Source organism: Odocoileus virginianus, chromosome 26 (genome assembly GCF_023699985.2).
Source record: "Odocoileus virginianus isolate 20LAN1187 ecotype Illinois chromosome 26, Ovbor_1.2, whole genome shotgun sequence".
NCBI lineage: Eukaryota > Metazoa > Chordata > Mammalia > Artiodactyla > Cervidae > Odocoileus > Odocoileus virginianus.
The window spans coordinates 5,604,631-5,624,714 of NC_069699.1; the positions used below are offsets into that span (position 1 = coordinate 5,604,631).

At 46.4% G+C, this 20,084-nt stretch overlaps 1 protein-coding gene and 1 long non-coding RNA gene across 4 annotated transcripts in view; one reads left to right on the top strand and one right to left on the bottom strand.

Moving 5' to 3' along the window:
• Nucleotides 1–220: 220 nt before the first annotated feature.
• Nucleotides 221–20,084, bottom strand: part of GLB1 (galactosidase beta 1) — a 103,298-nt gene continuing 83,434 nt past the window's right edge. For 2 of the 3 annotated variants that reach the window (XM_020888549.2, XM_020888559.2), the window contains exon 16: nt 221–832. In XM_020888549.2, the coding sequence (XP_020744208.2) occupies nt 602–832 (231 nt within the window). In that variant the 3' untranslated portion in view covers nt 221–601. The other variant, XM_070455310.1, reaches the window with a different exon arrangement.
• On the top strand, nt 5,937–20,018 carry LOC139031195 (uncharacterized). The gene is made up of 3 exons (XR_011483587.1): nt 5,937–6,064; nt 16,691–17,006; nt 19,652–20,018. It is a non-coding gene; the product is annotated as an uncharacterized lncRNA (long non-coding RNA).

The following is a 20,084-nucleotide window of genomic DNA, read 5'->3' on the forward strand; positions in this document are numbered from 1 at the left end:
GTACAGATGTACCATCCTATCTATGCTTTCCAACTGCTGATGGTCTGCATAATCATTTGGAGTTGTGTTTATGAGCTCTCCCGGTAGGTATCACAGAAATTCAAAAGGAAGTCAAAGATCAGAAAAGCAATGGTCCACTAGATCAAAACAAGACTATTTTCCACTCCTTTGAACCAACCTCAACTTAGTGAAGTGGCTTATTCAGCCCACTCAAGTCTAGTTATGATTTAAATCAGAAGCTATAATTTAATACCTGCTCAACATTAAAAACAGTAAGATCATTTGAATACAAATTTTACTTAATAAAAAGTCTACATGATTCTTAACAGAATAAAAATCAGAAAAACTTCAAACGCTTCCCTTCCAACCCTGTGGATGCCTCTGTGTTGCTGGGCTACCAGCCCCACCCCATGAACACGCAGCCTGGACGCGTGCGTCAGGCACCGCTGGGCACCAGGGAAACCTAGGTTAGAACACGCCTAACCCATCTTCCAATCAGAAGTGAACGCTGGCCTTCCAAGCGGCAGGTGAGGTATGTGCAAGGCTAGAAATCTGAAGGGTCACAGTCTTCCTCACAGGAAGTCAGCCATGAGTCTTGCTCCTAGTTTGCATGTCTATCGGCCTGAACTGTGCGAAAAACCGGCTTGTCCACAAACTCCACGGTGCACAGTTCCGAGCCACTGTCCTGGCAGGGCGCACGCTCCAGCTCCAGCACCACGATGATGTTCGGGGTCGAGGTCACCAGGATGTGCTGAGGCACGAACAGGGTCATCTGGGGGCCCCGCACTGGCCAGTAGCGGCCGAGGTTAAAGCCGTTGATCCACACCTGACCCTGGAGAGAGAGAAAACTATCAACCGAGTGTGCTGACCCTGCTGAGGGGCGTGAGAACCTTGGTGCAGGGGAGGTGGGGTGGGGAGGCAGGCAGTGTCCCCAGGAAGATGCTCAAGTCGGGGAGGAGCTGGGTGGGAGAAGCCACTCATCCCAGTACCCACCCTGCTTCAGGAGGAGACATGTTTGGTCCCCCCTGTGGCTTCAGTGCTGCGCAGGTCAGCGCTGGATGACGCTGCGGCACATTCACCAAGTTTCTGAATTTTGTCCTGGGTCCGGCGCGACATGGGGGTGGGGTGCCTGTCTGCACACACCCGCCTCTGCCAGAGGTAAGCAGGGGCCCAGCAGCCCAGCACACGCACCCTTGAGAAGGATGGGGGGGTCAGGGAGGGAGAGGCTGGCTGCCCAGGTGGGCGTCTACCTTCCTGCTGCCTTTTGATGGTTTTCACACCAGCATTAAGAGAGGCAGGGACTTGCTTCAAGGAGCACAAAGGATCCTATGAGCTGCGAGGACTTCTAGGAGTAGGAAAAGCTGCTTCCACCACAAAACCCAGAAGGAGGAAAAAAGTTCTCAGGAATGGGGACCAGGCCCTGATGTGTCTGCACAGCATGACTGCAGGAGCTAGAATTTGCTGTCAGGTGGGACTTAGCAGTTGGCGGAATAGGTGGAACATTCTGTTACAGAGAAAGCGAGGGAGCGAAGGAGAGGAGGTCACACTCAAGAGGGAGACAGAATACCTGGGAGAGGATGGGAGGAAAGAAGAAGGGAGGAGGAGGGGTGGGAGGAAGAAGCACTAAAATTGGCCCCACAGTGGCCCTGATGTGCTGGGGGAACATCCTGGAGAGCGACCGCCCTGGTTGCCCCCTGCAGCCCTGACCCTGAACCCAGCTCTGGGTGCCCACCCTGGAGCTAGCTCCTCAGTTCTCACCTTTGGGTAATTTTCAGCCCCCAGGGGGCCCCTGGATGCGAGCTTCCCACCTGGCTTCAGACCTTATTTCTGCCGCCTCCTGCCTGTGACTCTGGGCAGGTCCCCACTCCCACTGGTACCTGGGGACGGGGCAGGCAGAGGAAGCCGTGCGTGGCCAGCATGGCGTGGCTGTACCCCTCACGCCACCCAATGAAAAGACCTTGGCCTCCACGGCCCCGTGAAAAGAAGCCAGTGATGGAAAGCCACCTGTCTGTTGGGATAAGTCATTTAGAAAAAGGGTGACAGTTTCACACTTCTCAGAATTATTTTACTCTTGTTTTTACCACGGGATATGCTATCTTGATCCATCCTGAAGGTACACACAACGACAGCTTCACCAGGGTTTATCACATTGAAGATCTGGTGGCGCCCCGTTTCCGCAGCATTAGAGAACAGCAGAGCCCGTCTCTGCGGTCGGCGGGGGGAGACGGGCTCCAAGGGGAAGAGAAGGAAAGCGCCGTGAGCAGCACGTGTGGGCGACCCCGGCTCCACACTGTGTCCAGGCCTCACTGAGGACCGGCCCCTCCCAAGACGCTGCCCTTCCAATGCCTCTCTAGCTGCATGGAGCAGGTCTCCTGTGTTGGTTATTGGGACTGGGGAGCTGGGTGGGAAAAGGCTCGCCCCGGCTCCTTCCAGGGTTAGGGGGTGCAATTCCCCTGGCGAAGGAGATGGGGTGCGGCGGGCTGGGGCCCCAGGAGCATTTTGCTTGACACTGGAAGGTGGCAGGCCCCACAGAGCCGGGCACTGTCGGGGGCTTGCCCAGGTAGACGAGGGGCTGGCACCTATGGGCTCAGCTCGCCGCTGGTCCCCCCACAACCCCAGGCCTAGCTTATCCTCCTAAATGCTGCCCTGCTCACAGTGCGGTAGCTGCATGAGACAACAGCCCTGAAGACCCCCCCCCATGAGCCTCCAGGGGTACCTCTTGCTCCTGGGAGCCCCTCGAGGTGCCGACTGGACCAGCCCGGGAGGAAGATGAGCATTTCCACCTTTGATTCTCCAGTCCCTCTTCCAACTTTTGCTTCCCCAGCTGTCCCCACATTTCTGGAAGGTCCAGCTCCCACCAGAGAACACTCAGGGTGGCCCCCCTTCCCAGACTGCTCTGTGACTGACAGATGTAACCCCTAACAGTTGCTCCTAGTTGCTCATCAAAGTAGATGTAATTTTTCTTCTGACACTCCTGGCTTTGAGTCATCTCTTTATCTTTTCTCTCCCAAATTATCACCCATTTGGAGCCTTCAGCTCCCATCTGGATTCTGCCTCCTAACTCACCTAAATGACTCTAACATGTAGATATCGTGGCTGGCACCTTCTCTCCAACCTTCCCCAAACTCAGGATTACGGTATCTCTGTTGCTGATGGTCAGTCGCTAAGTCGTGTCCAACTGTTTTGTGACCCCACGCTGTAGGGGTCATTCTGTAGCCCACCAGGCTTCTCCATGGAACTCTCCAGGCAAGAATACTGCAGTGGATTACCATTTCCTTCTCCAGGGGATCTTCCTGACCCAGGAATCGAACCTGTGTCTCCTACATTGCAGGCGAGTTCTTTGATTTTGGTTAATTCTCAAAAGCAAGGAAAGTCTCCAGGACAGGTTCCCTCCACTCTCCTTCCCTGGGTGTTCAGTGATGCCTCTGACAGTCGGGTTGCCCTTTCAGCCCAGAGGAATGAAGGATTCCGAGAGCCCAGGTCATGGTACCTAGTTCTGAGGCTCTGCTGGTCAAGAGAAGTGTCCACGGAGATGAGGGCTTGGTGCTGCCCCACAGGCAGCTACCTGCACTTACCAGCGGCTGGTGGGCTGGTGCGAGGGAGGAACTAAATTTTCACTTTGAATCAGTTCAAAGGTAAATGTAAAATAGCCAGGTGGCCGGTGACTGTTGAGCTCAGCAGAGGTGTGGTGAATGCCCACCACTCCATCATCAGACCAACCTCCCCGCTCCTCTCTACTTTCACACCCAGTTCTTCAGACACATTCCGGCAGTGTTGACTCAGGCGCCTGGAGCCACCCCCCGCCCCAACCCGGGCAGGTCCCCCTAGTTCCTCTAGCTCTAGATCCCAGGCTCCACACAGCAGCTGCATGAACATCAGACAGTTCTCATGAGGTCCTGCTTCTAAGCCCCATATGTGGCCCATGGGCATACACCTTGGTCCTCTCGCCCTTGTGGTCAGCTCCCCGCTTTCTTCCTGCCCACACCAAGCTCGTTCACCTGTGTATCATGCTTCACCCTGAGCCTGCAAGGCTATCCCCCACACTCCAAGCCTTCAGATCCCTCAAGTGTCCACACCATCACCACCTCCACAGAGAGAAGGTCATGTCACCCTCCTCAGTCCTGGGCCTTCCATCCCAAGTCACTTGCTTGCCCTTTAATATCATTCTTCTCGTTATTGTCATTGTTTGCACACGTAGTCACTTGTTTCACTACTGGTTTATCAGCTATTTCCAGCAGAGGCTCCATGAAGAGGAAGGCTGGGTCCATCTTGTTGAGGGAGAGCTTCTCAGCACCCAGCAGAGAGACATACGATAGATATACACCCACGACACCCAGGAGGTAAGACTGGTGGACAATTCTGCCTGGGCAAATACCCAGACCGCTTCAAGAATACTCCTGTCCCTCCCATCCCAGCTTAAGAATTTTAGGGACTACTGTTCACTGGAAGAACAATGCAGCATTTGCCTACTCCCTTGATTAACACTGTGATTTTTTAAAACACAATTTTTTAAGGCACTAAAAAAAATCAGTTTAGGACTTCCCTGGTGGTCCAGTGATTAAGAATCTGCCTGCCAATGCAGAAGGCATGCGTTCAATCCCGGGTCCGGGAAGATCCCGCATGCTGTGAGCAACTAAGCCCGTGTACCACAGCTTCTGAAGCCCACGCTCTAGAGCCCGTGCTCTGCAACAAGAGGAGGCACTGCAATGAGAAGCCGGCGCAGTGAGTGGCCCTCGATTACGCAACTAGAGAAAGCCTACGCATGGTAACTAAGACCCAGCGCAGCCAAAAAAAAGAAAAATCACTTTAAAACAGTCAAACTGAAAAAAAAAAATCTATTAAAAAAAATCTATCTATTCTGATTCTTGTTTCTCTTTAAAAAAAATTATGCTGAAATTAATGATGTAAAGTAATTAGCCTCCAACTAATAAAAATAAATGGAAAAAAAATTATGCTGAAATTATTGGTGGGGGGGAGAGTAGGCCCATGTGATCTAAAAACAGACATATAACTCTTTTTTCCTTTTGTTCTAGCCATGTGGCCTGTGGATCTTAGTTCCCCGCCCAGGGATAGAACCTGTGCCCCTTGAGGTGCAAGCTCAGAGTCCCAACCATTGGACCTCCAGGAAAATTCCTAAAAGTAGACACACTCTTATTAATCAACACAGTTAAGTATTAATACATACTAAGGCCGAGCATCTGTAGAGCGAACACCGATGGCTTCAGTTTCCCTGGGTTGTCCCAGCTGAAACATCTCCATGACAAATGCTGACTTTCTCTGACTGTGGCTTGACCCGTGACAGACTCCCTGCTCTCTGCTAAATATTACCACCAAGGTGCTAATAGTTCCAGTGAAGGACAGGTTCCTGGTAGTGACTGACTTGCTTCTGTGTTAATCAGACAGACACATGTCTGTCTATCTTTTCAATTCTCCAGATAAATAGAACTCTCTAAGAAGAATGTAAAGCAAAAGATTCAATCCTGGTTTAACTCACAGCTTCAACATTTTCAAATGTGGTCAGGAGTTCCTTTAACAACACCAAACTTGGGCTGAACATTGACTCTGTTCTACTCTGGAAGAAGACATTTAGACACTTGGGAGGACTTAAAGGTCCATTTCTCAAAAAGGTTAAACGGTTTTCACATGCATGATTCATGAGTATTTATGGGGCTAACTTGGGAGGAAAAAGCAAAGAAAGAAAAAGTAAAACAGTGAGAGATAAGATGTTAAATAAACCTCCACACAGGAGAAAACCAAAATCTCCCCTTCCTTCAGACCCTAAATCTGTAGCTGATGCAAATCCTTTCCTTCCTCCTTTGTCTTAGAGTAAAAAGTTTACGATTTCTCTGTATTTTAGGACAGACCCAGATAGAATCGAAGCCACGAAAACGCAGAATATTAACATAAAAGATGAGTCACTTCCTGCTCTCAGCAAACCCCAAAAGACCAATTCCTTCCTTTTCAACTCCCCCAGGGTGCCACCATTGCTTGATCTTTTTATGGAGCATCTCCCCTATGACTGTCCTCATGCATCCTCACACTCCTGGAATGAAGCTAAGAACTGGTAAGTGAAAACCATCTCTAGGCAGCCATATATTATTTGTTGCAGAGTCCATGCACTAAAATTTGTAGGAGATTCTCCTTTACTCAGAGCCCATTTACTCCTGTTGGCACACAATTCTTACAAGCCTTGTTACTAAATTAATATACATTTGGGCAAAGGTGTCTATCTAGTTTCCAAGTTCACAGGACTTGTGATTAGAAACAATTAATGAAGTGGAAATAGTAAACTTCGTTGGGGGTAGGATAACTGTAAATCAGGCCAAAAGGAGTTGAAAAAGCATATCAAATTCAGAATGAAAGTAGGGTCACAGAGGGCTAAGCCTTCACGGCACACTGCAGAAATGCCCAGTTCTTCATAGCATACGCACTCAGGAAGTAGAATCTTGGATGGGGCTGGTCGAGTGTTGGGCAAAGAACATGGAAGAAGTGACATGTGAATTCTGACTTGGGTCTTAAGAATCCTTGCATATCTGCATTTTTTTCTTTGAACACTGCCAGTCATCATATGAGCAAGCCCAGGTTGGCTTGCTAGATGATGAGAGAGACATAGACTGATCTGTATGGTCTCAGCCAAACCCCAGGAGGAGGGCCTCCTCGCCTACTGGAAGGGCTTGCCTGGCCAAGACCAGCGGAACCACAACCCAGTCTGTCAACACTACAAATCAGAAGCTAAATACAGGTTTGCTCTTTGAAACCACTAAGTTTGGGGTGGTTTTTTAGACAGCGAAAGCTAACTGATACACCACTCCATGGCATCAATGTAAAGTAGCATGCTACTTTTCAGTAAAGTAAATGATGTCATTGAACCCAATTTCGCAAGAGTAGGGTTATCCTCTACTAGTCAGCTCCTCTTTCACTAATCAGCCTCCAAATGCCGTCTCCAAGTCCCCACCTCTGTCGTATCTGTACCTCTCCCAGGGTTGTTGTAAGAAAGTGAGAGGGCTCAGGTGAGCATTCTGCATGGTGGCTGGTGTGCAGGGAGCTCTCCACGACAAGACTGCTGGTATTGTTTCCCATAGCTGGGCCCCTTTTTCATCCTCTCTGCTGCACTAAAGGCCAGCTTCCTTCCTTGTCCCTGTCTTCTGCAGAAGAGCAAGCTTTGGGGGAATGAGGAGGAAGGGTCTGTCTTCTATGTATCAAATGAGAGGTGCCTCTGAGGCCTCCAGTGGTCAGTCCACCCTGGTTCTTGGATGTGGTGTTCCCCGCTCTCAAAAATGATGCGCTGGAGCTGGAAACCGGGGTGTTACATCTGTGGGGTTGAGCTCCCCTAAAAGTGTAAGCAGAGGGCCCTGAATCAAGTCCTGAGAACTGAAGCACAGAAAGCAAAGCCTGAGAAGGAATGAAGACAGGGTAGGAAACCAGAAGTTGGGTCACAGGCATCAGGAGAGCTTCAAGGGAGGGAGTGGTTACCTGTGCCAGACGTTACTTGCCAAGGAGTTAAGTGAGAAATGTCTGGGGAGCATGTCACCGGGGGGGTGCTGGTGGTCTCAGCAGCTTCCGAGGAGCATGTGAGCGGAGTTCCTCCCCATTGCCCTCCACTCTACAGACTGAGTCCGTGCCTGACAGGCACCTTTCTGCTGCACTCCCATAAATGCTGAAGTCTCCCCTTTAACTTGCATCATACAGCCCGGCCCCCGCAACCTGCACAGAAGTATCCATACAGACTCAAGATTGATGGGCCATCTAGAAGATGGCCATCGGGTCTGGAAACAGAGATGACACAATTTCATTATGCTGAGTGCAGCTTTCCTTTGTTGCTGTGCTACAGACTTCATGGCCACCCCCTGTGATGACCAAGAGAGGACAGCTCTTCCTGAATGAGCAGGAAGTACTTGAGTGGCCTCTGGCCCCCACCGTACTCCTGGGTCGTCCCCCTCAGAGGCTGACAGCCCCATACCTCCAGTTGTGTAGGCTCCAAACTCTGGAGTCCTAGTTCTGAACAACCAGTTGGGCGGTGGGGATTCCCATGAGCCCCTCCTCAGATTCCATAATGTCCTAGAATGGCTCACAGAATGCAGAAAAACACTTTACTGATACTTATAGGGTTATTATGAAGGACACAACTCAGAAATGGCCAGACGAGTCACAGGGCAAGGTATTAGGGGTGCAGAGCTGAGCTGCCAGCTGTCTACATGTGTACCTCCTGCCCAGGTGTAAGCTCTCAGCATCTGCAGGTGTTCACCAACCCAAAAGCTCCTTGAATCTTGTTGTTCTAAAGTTTTTTTTATAGAATTCCATTTCCAGGCCCTGACCCTAACTCCAGAGGTTGAGGAGGGATGGGCTGGAAGTTCCAACGTCTAATCACATTGTCTTTCTGGTGACTAGGCCTCAGGACAGGACTGATCACCAGAAAGACCAAATGATTAGAGAGCTGGAAATTTCAAAAGCAAGATTCAAAAAAAAGAGTCTCCAAATAGAAGATATTTATCAACCCTTCATTATAAATTCTTTTATCCATGGTTCTGTTACAGCTTCTTGCTTTTCCTCTGTATTCAATGTTGATTTTTTTTGGTCGCCAGCATGTGGGATCCTAGTTCCCTGACCCGGGATCGAACCTGTGTCCCTGGCAGTGGAAGCTTGGAGTTCTAACCACTGGGCCACCAGGGAGGTCCCTCTATGTTGCTTCTTAATGTTCAAAGCTTAATTCTGGTAGAGGAAAAGCCGAAGTTATCCCACCCCTCTCACCCCCTTCCTCTGCTAGGCACCCAGACCTACTCAAAGTGGTAAAAAATGCAGGAAGTCTACAGAGGATATTCATGTGGTGTCATCCACATGCATCTGAAGGAGAGATAAATAGCACACACGTCACTGCAGACAGAGTAAGGGTTTTAGGTCTGGCCCATCTGACAAGCCGGAGCACTGAAGAACAATGCTCACTGTGGGGAGTTTGTGGTCGGACGAGAGTTCTACGCAGACAAAGCGCTGGCCTGTGTCTCTTGGATGAAGCAAAACATGTCAGACAACTTCCCAAAGAAATCCCAGTTGACGTTCGGGCATTTAACCAGAAAGCCACATCCGGCTCAAGTAAGGCCAATTAATCAGAAGTGACTTTTTTTTTTTAATCTCCTGAATCTCCTTATCAGTGACTTCATTCACCCCATCAAGGTAGTTTCTCTATAACAAGTGAATGGCAGAAGTCAAAGGGTCAGAACAGGGGCCTGGAAGGGGCCTCCCGGCTGGAGGATAGAGCAGGTTTGGTGCCCAGGGCAGAGTCTTAGAAATCGCCCATGCTTTGGGTGGTCCATCCCCTCTGCATCCCCCTGAACTGCTAAGTGTGCATCCTCCCACACTCAGAACTCCGTGCCCTGGGGGTGTGTGTGTGTGTGATCTGTCTGCGGTGCATCTGCCCATCACTCAGAACCTCAGGAGCTAGCCTGGACGGTCCATGGCAACAGGGACCACCGCTTGCCGGAACAGAATAGAAAACGCGCATGCTCTGTCCCAGGCAAGATAAACGTGCGTTCTCTGACCTTCAGACCTAGGCAACCCAGGCTCGCAAATCTCGTGTGTGTGTGTGTGTGTGTGTGTGTGTGTGTAAAGCTTTACTGAGATGTAATTCACATACTACACAACTCCCTCATTTCAAGTATACAACTCAGTGGTTATTAGTTTACTAACGAGAAATCCAACCATCACCCCAAAGAAAAACTCTTCAGTCTTTAGTATCTGCACCCCCCCCCCCCCGGCATTTCCCCTCAATACCCCCTTTTCCCTGCTCTAGGCAACCACTAATCTTCCTGGGTCTATAGATCTGCCTGTTCCAGACATTTCATATACATGGTATCACATGGTGTATATGGTTTGTGACTAGCTTCTTTCATGGAACATGTTTTCAAGGTTCATCCATGTCGTTCATTTGTCTTTTTTTTTTTTTTTAAGATTTTTATTTATTAACTTATTTTTGGCTGTGCTGGGTCTTCATTGCTGCGTGGACTTTTCTCTAGTTGTGGTGAGCAGGGGCTACTTTCCAGTTGTGGTGTGTAGGCTTCTCACTGTGGTGACTTCTCTTGTGGAGCAAGGGCTCGAGGCTGCACAGGCTTCAGTAATCGTGGTGCATGGGCTTAGTTGCTCTGAAGCATGTGGGATCTTCCCGGATCAGGGATCAAACCCGTGTCTCTTGCACTGGCAGGTGGATTCTTTACCACTGAACCACCAGGAAAGTCCCGTTCGTCTGTTTATACTGCCAAATAATTTTCCATTAAATGGGTAGACCATAGTTTGTTTATTCATTATTAGTTGAGGGGCACTTGGGTTTTTTGATCTTTTAGTTGATTTTGATTAATTCTGGGTAATGCTGCTGTGTAGATTTGTGTACCGGTTTTTACATTTATTTTTGGCTGAACCATGCAGCATGTGGGATCTTAGTTCCCCTGCATACTAGTTTTTGATCAGACATATGAATTAGATGAGTTTCTTGGGTTCTAAACACCCTGACACATTCATAAGTATTGTGTGCACATGTACTTTAAGATTAAGAATTTTTTTTTTTTACTTTTGACTGTGCTGGCTCTTGGTTGCTTTGTGCGGGCTTTCTCCAGTTGTGGCGAGGGGGCTGTGGGGGCGACTTTTAGTTACTGTCCAGGAGCTTCTCACTGCAGTGGCTTCAGGCTCAGTAGTTTTGGCTCACAGGCTTAGTTGCTCCACGGCACGCAGAATCTTCCCAGGGATGGAACATGTGTCCCCTGCACTGGCAAGAGGATTCTTATCCACTGCACCACCAGTCGAGTCCTGTACATGAACTTTTCAAGCATAAAGGTGCAGAAAACCCATCAGACTAAGTAAGTGAAGAGCTTGCCTGGATCATTAGTACAAGCTCCCCATGGCCTTTGAGGCCCTGTACGTGCTGCTGGCCTTTTCACTTGGGCCTCCAAGTCAGACAGACCTAGGGCTGGGGAGCCTTTCCACCAGCATGTCTGTACCTCACACCAGATACTCAGGTCTCTGAGCCTCTATCTGCTCATCTGCAAACTGGAGGCACTACCAGGACATCCTACCACACGGGCCTCCTTTGATGATTATAAAGATAGTGTCTCTTAAGTGCTGAGCAAAATGCCTGGGTCAGTAACTCTTGGGTGTGACATTTCCATGACCTGGCCAAGGTGAACCCTTTTGACCTCCAAAAACATGTTATGCTTTTCCATTTACTTTTTCCTTTGTATCTAGTATTCTTTCACTTGAAGCTCCCTCCCTGACATAACCTCTGATTCTGATGAAGGACTATCCATCCTTTGGGTGTATGACAAGCTCCATCTGAACCCCCAGCCCTGCTCATAACTCCTGGGAAAGATAATGCTGTCTTTATGCATTGCATATCTTGAAAGTTCTTTCTCTAAGCCACGGAACTGATACCACCGTTTGTGTTGGGTCTTCTCGTGGGCCTTGGTCCCATACCCCCAGCAACAGCCAAGCCTCTCTTCACCAACAGGACCCTCGCAAGGCCTGCACTCCACTCACTTCCAAACTCACGTCCAAGAGGTTTCTTGCAAGGGACCCAGCAACATAAGCAATTTCCCTCTTCCACCTGAAGGCAGTAACAGAGCAACCAGGCCCAGGAGGCCAAATAAACCAGGCACTTAAAAAAAAATGCCCCTCGTGAAACTTATGGCTCAGCGGGTGAAACTGGGGCAACAGCTTGAGTGATGAAGTGTCACGGGTGCTGAGTCCAGACTGGGCTCTAGGGGGATCAAGGGGGACAGAGGGTCTAGGAAGGTTTCAGGAGGAGTTAATGCCAGTCTTGAAGGTGTAAAGACCCAGTGGGCACAGAGAAGGAATGAAAAAGTGTGAACAGAGGACACCAAGAGGGAGAAGAGGGTGACCGGGTGGAAGGGTGGGGTGAGGAAGAGAGAGGGAGAGAAGAATGAGCATGCGCAATCCACTGGGACAATCCGGGGAAGGCTATAGTTTGTTTCCGGGTCAGGCTATACTTTCCTTCCGGGTCCCAGCGTCCCTAGATATTGTTTCTGGGCTGCATGCAACAGGGAGTTGGAGAGAAGACGGAAAAGCTGACAAAATGCTGGAAGAGGAAGAGAGAGAAGAGGATCTCGGCCTGGAGGAAGACGGTGGGGAGGGGCTTTGGAGCTTACACTTCGTTCTAGAGGCCACTGGGCAGGAAGTGAGGGTGGAGGCAGAGAGATAAGTCTGACAGGAAGCTGAGGAACAAAGGATCTCACTTGATAGCGTCAAGTAGGGTGAGTCCTCAGTGGAGGAGGTGGGGAGGAGGTAGATGGTTTAGGGGAGGTGGTGAGAGTTAGAGGCCAGCTGGGGATAGGGAAGACAGAGGCCAAGGACTGCTGGGCAGCTTGGGGACCTCCAGAGTTTGGAGACAGTGAAGGGACGAATATGCCGAGAGGCCACACCAGGGGTCCTCAGTTACCTATGAACTAGCAGAGGCCAGTGCTGAACCCACTCCCAGTGAGGGTGAACAAGGAGTGGAAGGGCAAGGGGGCCAGTGGATTGACGGTTCCTTAGGGGAAAAAAAATGGTGATGTTGTCTAGGCAGGATAGGGAAGAACTGTGGCCCTGATGGTGGAGTTTCAAGTCATCCACAAGATCCAAGAGTAGACCTGGGAGCCTTGAGAGTTTTGAGGGACAGAAACATATGGCCAGAAAGAGGATCATAGAGCTTAAAATTACAGAAGTATGTTCACCAGGAAATATATGCTCGGGTGATAAACCAAGTTTCAATAACTTTAAGAAGATTTTGCAACCATCACCACAATTTAATCTGGGGACAATTCCATCACCCCAAAAAGAAACCCCATACCATTTGCAGTCACTCTCTATTCCCACCCTAAGTCCTAGGCAGCCGTTCATTTACTTTCTGGCTGTATAGATTGGCCTTTTCTGGATAATTCAGACAAAATGGAATTACACAATATGTGGTCTTTTATAACTGGATGCTTTTACTTAGCATAATGTTTTTCAGATTTATCCATGTGGTAGCCTGTATCAGTAGTCTGCCCTTTTTTATTGTGGAATATCATTTCATTGCATGCATATTCCATAGTTTATTTCTCCATTTATCAGTTGATGGACATTTTGAATTATTTCCAACTCTTGGTTACTTTGATAATGCTACTATGGATATTTGCATGTAAGTCTTTGTGGAGACACATGTTTTCATTTCTCTTGGAAACAGCTGGGAGTAGAATTGAAGAATCCTATGGTAATTTTTGGAGAAATTGAAGAAACTGCCAAACTGTGTTCCAAGGTGTTTGTATCATTTTACATTTCCACTAGCAATGTAGGAGGGTTCCCACTTCTCCACATCCTTGCCAACATTTGTTCTTGTCCATCTTTTAATATTACAGCCATTCTAGTGGGTGTGAAGTGGTATTTCATTGTGGTTGATTTGCACTTCCTTAGTGATGTTGAGCATTAAGCATCTTTTCATGTACTTATCTTCTTTGGTGAAATGTCCATGCAAGTCCTTTGCCCATTTTTTGAGTGGGTTGGTTATCTTTCTATTACTGAGTTATAAGAATTCTTTATATATTCTAGAACCAAGTCCTTTGTCAGATATATGAGTTGAAAACATTTTCTGCCAATCTGTAGTTTGGATATTCATTTTCTTAATAATGTCTTTTGAAGGGAAAATATTTTCAATTTTGATAACATCTAATTCATCAATTTTTTCCTTTAAGGATTATGTATTAGGTGTCAAGTCTAAGAAGTCTTTGCCTAACCCAAGATTAGGAAGATTTTCTCCTTCTTCCAGAAGTTTTATAGAAGAATTAAGTTAGAAATTAAAAAAAAAAAAAGAAATGCTCTAAAACAAAAACAAAAACACAGAGAATTCCTTGGTGATCCAGTTCTTAGGACTGTGTGCTTTCAATGCTGAGGGGCTGGGTTCAATCCCTGGTCAGGGAACTAAGATCCCACAAGCTGTGCAGTATGGCCAAAAAAAAAAAAAAAAAAAGAAAGAAAATTAAACAATGCATATTTAAATAACTTATGGTTCAAAGAAGAGATATTAAGGGAAATTAGAAAATATTTCAGACAGAATGATAATGAGAACATATTTCCATAAACATGTAAAAATCAAACATTATAAAAGGGCACTGATTAAACACATGCTATGTGCATCTTCGGCTTCCCTGATAGCTCAGCTGGTAAATAATCTGCCTGCAATGCAGGAGATCTGGGTTCGATCCCTGGGTTGGGACAATCCCCTGGAGAAGGGAATGGCTACCCACTTCAGTATTCTGGCAAAGAGTTGGACATGACTGAGCAACATTCACTTTCACTTTCACATGTGCATCTTCTCTTGCAGCTTTTTTCCCAGTATTTTTTTTCCTCGTCTTCAGATTCAAACTTCTCAAGAAGAATGTTTATCTTCAAGTATCTGTATTTTTCATGTGTTCATCTCCTCCCCCTACAGTCCTCAATAGAAGGCTGTTTGGCTTGCAGTGTTTGCTCCACTGGCTTAGCCCTTACTGAGGGTCTCTGTGACCCTGGTGCTAAATCCAGCAGAGATGCTTCAGTCTTCATCTCACTTGCCTCTTGGCAGCACAAATGCTGTTCTCCTCCCATTTGTTTGGTCTCTCCTCACTCTCCATCATGTTTGTGTCTCTCAAAGACCAGCTCAATGTCTGTCTTCCTTTTGCATCCTCTCTCCTTAGAGGAACTTGTCTACTCCATGTCTTCAATGACAATCCATATACAAATGATCTGTTACATATCTTCCCAGCCCAGATCCCTCCTCCTCTGAATACCCACCCATAAATCTAACAGCCTCCTCAAGAACCTTCTCTCCGCTATTCCCCATGGCCTAACTCAACTGTCCACATCCAAACTCATGATCATGCTCTTCTAGCACAAATCCTCTTTTGAAATTCCTTCTTTCAGTAAATGGTGTCATCTTCCTAGCAGCAAGCCTAGAACCTGAGAGTCACCTGATATGTCCTTCTCTTTAAATACCTATATCCAATCTATCACTACCTCTTTATGGATTTAACTACAAACATCTCTCAAATAGTGTGTCATTACCATCTTGTCTCCCACCAACCCAGTCTGGCAATGAAACTATGGTCCAGCCTCCCAGACAGTTTCCCTGAGCCCAGTCCATCCTGGGGTCACAGAAACTCATTGCATCACGACCATACCATGTCACTGTTTTGGGACTCTCAAAAGAAAGATAAAACTGTAATGTGGTTTAATACCCTGTCCCGATCTAATCTCTACCCACTTTCTAGCTTCTTCTCTGAAGCACACTCCCTCCTCTCCGTGTTCCATACAGTTGAGTTTTCTATAAGTGTCTCGTTCTGGCCACTTTTCCCTCTAACCACATAACCTTTGCATATGCTTTCTCCTCTGCCTGGCGTATGTTTCCCTCTCCTTTCTGCCATGTTAAGTCCTATTCAACCCCTCCATCTCTGTCAAGCATCATGTCCACATGTCCATCATGTTCCCTGACCTCCTTAATATGGTCAAATGCCCAATTATTGTCAGCCTCCATATCTCTTCTTAGCATCCATTACATCTGCAATTTTATCAATTTAATTTGAATGATGATATGATTTGGGTATGCTAGACTTTAAGTTTCATGAGAGCAAGAGGGCTTCCCTTGTGGCTCAGATGGTAAAGAATCTGCCTGCAATGCAGGAGACCTGGGTTTGATCCCTCGGTTGGGAAGATCCCCCGAAGAAGGGAATGGCAACCCATTCCAGTATTCTTGCCTGGAGAATCCCATGGATAGAAGAGCCTGGTGGTCTATAGTCTGTGGGGTCACAGAGTTGGACACAACTGAGTGACTAGCACACACCCAGACTTTTAAGTTCCAAGAGAGCAAGAACCATATCCAGTTCTCTTCATTTTTGGATCCTTAATGCCTGGCACAAAGTTTGGGTACATAGTAGTGAAAAGGAGCAGGACCCTATAGTCCTTCCCCCCACCATGTTTCCTGCCTGCCTTTTGTCTGTAGAAAACCTTTAGCCAAAGGATAAGTTTAATCAGAGAACTGAGAAAATACAGAAGCAAAGGAAAACAATCAAATAGGATAAAATAATAATAAGTTAGTAAGCAAAGTCAAGGATCTTTAGTTTCTTTTCAAGGGCTTTAGATAATATTCAAGCCATATCCTTGGAGCTATGTTGTAGATACTGAAACCTGTAGATACAGGTGGAAGAAGTTAACTACATGAAAACCAGACTGTAGCCATGACATAAGGTGCCACAATTCCAAGAACTGGCCCCAGGGAAATGGGAGCAAATTGACCCTGGATCTGAAGATTAATTGTACTTAAAATAATCAAGATGGCACTGGTCAGGGACTTCCCGGCGGCCCAGTGGTTAGGACTCCACACTTCCACTACAGGGAGCCCATGCTTAATTGCTGGTCAGGGAACTAAGATCCCAAAAGCTGTGCAGTGCAGCAAAACAAACACCCAAAATGCTGATCAGACCGCTGCATGATCAATTTCAAGGTGACTGTGAGAGCTGACTGTAGCCCCCTCCCTAATACCTATACAACCCTGAAGATCCCCTTTAAAAGCTCTTGATCACTGCTTGTCAGTGGGAGGAGGATGAGTTGGCCTTTGGACAGGAGTCTGCCCTCCTTTGGTTGCATACATCTGAAAAAAAAAGCCAACTTTCCTTTCCACTGACCTTGCCTCTCTATTGGGTTTGAGCTCCGAGCACCTGGACCCACTTTCGCTAACAGATTTTGATGCAACGTGAGACTGAACTCTCGCGATACCTGCCTGCTGGGGGTTTTCCCGAAAGGAAGCCGCCACCATGAAGACGCGCCAGGAAGGCTTCAAGGAGCCATTGCTCATGGCTCTCAGGCCCTGGGAGGAGGTTTGGGGGACATTCCTACCAGCTGCCGAAACCATTTGTTTCGGGGATCCTCCCTATTTCTCCCCTGGTCGGCACTGGCTGCCAACACGCGCTTTCTTGGTGGAACGGAAAGACGCCTCAGGACGAGTTGAGGAGCTCCCAGACCCAGTAAGTCCACGGGTGTGCACCCGGGTAACTTCTCTTTTGAGCTTGAAGTGCTATTTGGGCATTTTTGCCAACTGGTTCTGATGTATGTATGATGTTGAGGACTGTTTGTGTTGGAAAGTGTTTATTTGGGACTCCACACCCGTCATCCTCTCAGGGGATTTATGACAGTTCTTTCTTCTGGTGTGTGAGTGTGTATTCTGTTTGTGTGATTGGTATTCTTGTCTTTTGTAAAGTGAAAAATTCAGGTTCAATTCATTAGAAAGATTTTAGCTATGAAACTATGACTACAGGGAAAAAAAAGATTTTTTGAACACTGGTGGCCACCAAGTGTTCTTCAAACTCCAAAAAAATTGTTTATGATGACAGTCTTTTATTTTTGCATATGCAGTTAGAGAAAACACACTTTTTTTTTTTTTCTCTTCACAATTCTGACCCTGAGAAAAACAAAAATATGCTTAGGAGAAAGCTCGAAGTTAACTCTTGTCCTTGAAATACAAACACAGCTCACATTGAGACTTCAGACTTGGGTTATTTATTACAATTTTAAACAAAAAGAAAAAAGGAAAGAGGGCTTAGATTTAAACACAATAAATGCATATTATTAAATACACATTAAAGAGAAATTGTGCTATGAAAAAAATGTATGTTTTTAGAGGTTATGGAATAAGTTTGCCAATCAGAAATGCTGGTATAACAGTTCAACTACTTGTTTCTTAGTTTTGTTAAGGCTTTAAAAGGGTTAAAAATTGTAATATGTAAAAATGATAAGGGATACATTTCAGTATATAAAGCAAGTAGGATATGTGTTGTCTGCCAGAGAAAATATAAAGGATGGAGATTTTGTTTTTTTTTCCTTTGGCCCCACTGTGTGGCATGTGGGATCTTAGTTTTCACCAAGGACCAACCCTGTGCCCCTGCAGTGGAAGCTCGAAGTCCTAACCACTGCACCTCCAGGGAATTCCCTGGAGATATTTTTGTTGAGGGATAAAAGGAGAATAACTTTTGGGTGGGAAAAAAATTAGTGAGAAACTAAAATGGATATAGAAAGTATCCTTTTTTGTAAAGAAAAACAAAGTACTATGAGAAAGGAATTTTGGACACTTAAGATTGAATTAGATTGAATTTAATAAGGTAAATGAATTTTAACGGTAAGCTGATACAGGGCAGCAATTTGGTTTTCTCTCTGTTACGAGTGCAGTTTTCCTGGAATACTGTGCTGCTTTTGATAACAGATCGTAAGTTTCTTTATCTAGGTAACTTTGAGTTTTCCAGAGGGCCTCTGAGGAATCTCAGAGAAAAATACTGTTAAGAAATTGACAGAATTCTAATGGAAAGCTGTTGTGTTTCTTCTAATCATACTTTTGACCCCAATGTTCAGAATGGAAAAAATTGTTTAATGAAGTTATCACAAAGTATAACTACTCATGATGTGTATCATTGCTGCCTTTAAGTTTGCTACTTAAAACACATGTACAATGTGTAAAGATTGGGTATAAGCAATAAAATGTATGACCTATAAAATGCTTCCCTGTCAGCATACCTCACTATGCTTGTTTGTTATGTCTAATTAGTTTTCTCCCAGTGTGGATGACTAGATAAATATATAAACAAAAAGTCGGCCTAGCACCGACGGACATGAATGGATCCAGAGCAGGCAAAAACTGAGCCACTCTGGCAACAGTGGAAAAACATATCGATTATCAGTGCTTTTTATGGGAAGATTTACAATTGAAAGGGGAAAATGGTAGAAGAAGTTTTCACATATTGAGGTATGGGGGTCATTCTGGCTTATACATGATTTAATTTGAACTTTAGACTAACCAGGGCTTCCCTGGTGTCTCAGATGGTAGAGAATCCACCTTCAATGTGGGAGACCTGGGTTCGATCCCTGGGTGGGAGGATCCCTTGGGGAAAGAAATGGCAGCCCACTCCAGTATTCCAAATAGCCGGCTTATGGCCTATTAGATATACATTGTACATCTGCTTTAACCATTAAGAAGAAAATACATTCAGAGAATAATTCAAAGATGCATTTTGATTATTATCCTCATCCGTAATATGTCTGCTAATTTTTAAGCATTTATCCAGGTGCTGTGACAAGACAATCAGACAGAGGTCATGTTTTCACAATACAAAATACTGATGCTAAACTTGAGACTTGAGATTATTTCCAACTGTGTCCATTCCCCAAATTAGGCAGGACTGCACCCCATTTCAGCAAAAAGGAACCAGAGCAGTCAACACCCCACTGCCTCAAAGAATTGGGGAATACTGGAAGAGAAATGGAACTAAAACCAAGTTCCACTGCCAACTTTATTATTAACTTTATTCTCTATTCAAGACTTTTATTCCATTTCTTGCTCTGTATCTGTCTCTCCTTAATCTTGAAGAGTGTCAAAAAGGGGTGGATTGAAAGGGAACAAGACCCTATGGTCCCCAACCCCACACGTCCTCTGCCTGCCTTTTGTCTGTAGAAAACTTTAACCAGTTTAATCAGAGAATTGGGATAATACAGAAGCAAAGGAAAATAATCAAACAGGACAAAATGATAATGGTTTAGCCAGTAAGCAAAGTTAAAGACCTTTAGTTTCTTCTCAATGGTTTTAGGTAGTATTCTGAGCCATATCCTTGGACCTGTGTTGTAGACACTGAAACTCCCATCAGATGGAAGAATTTAATTACATGAGGACCAGACTGCAGCCATGACATAAGGTGCCACAATTCTGAGAACTGGCCCCAGGGAAATGGGAACAAACCGACCCTGGAACTGAAGGTTAACTGTACCTAAGACAATCAAGATGACACTGCTCAGACCACTGCATGACCAATTTCAAGATGACTGTCAGAGCTGACTGTGCTGTTTCTGCATGTAGCTCCTCCCTCCACCTATAAAAGCTCTTGCCCACTGATTGTCCGCGGTAGGGGAGTCGGCCTGTGGACAGGACTCTGCCCTCCCCCAGTGTTGCCAGCCTCTGAAATAAATAAAGCAAACTTGCCTTCCCACCAACCTGACCTCTTTATTGGCTTTAGGGCGGCGAGCAGCTGGACCAGTCTCAGTAACAGAAACCACTAAAATAT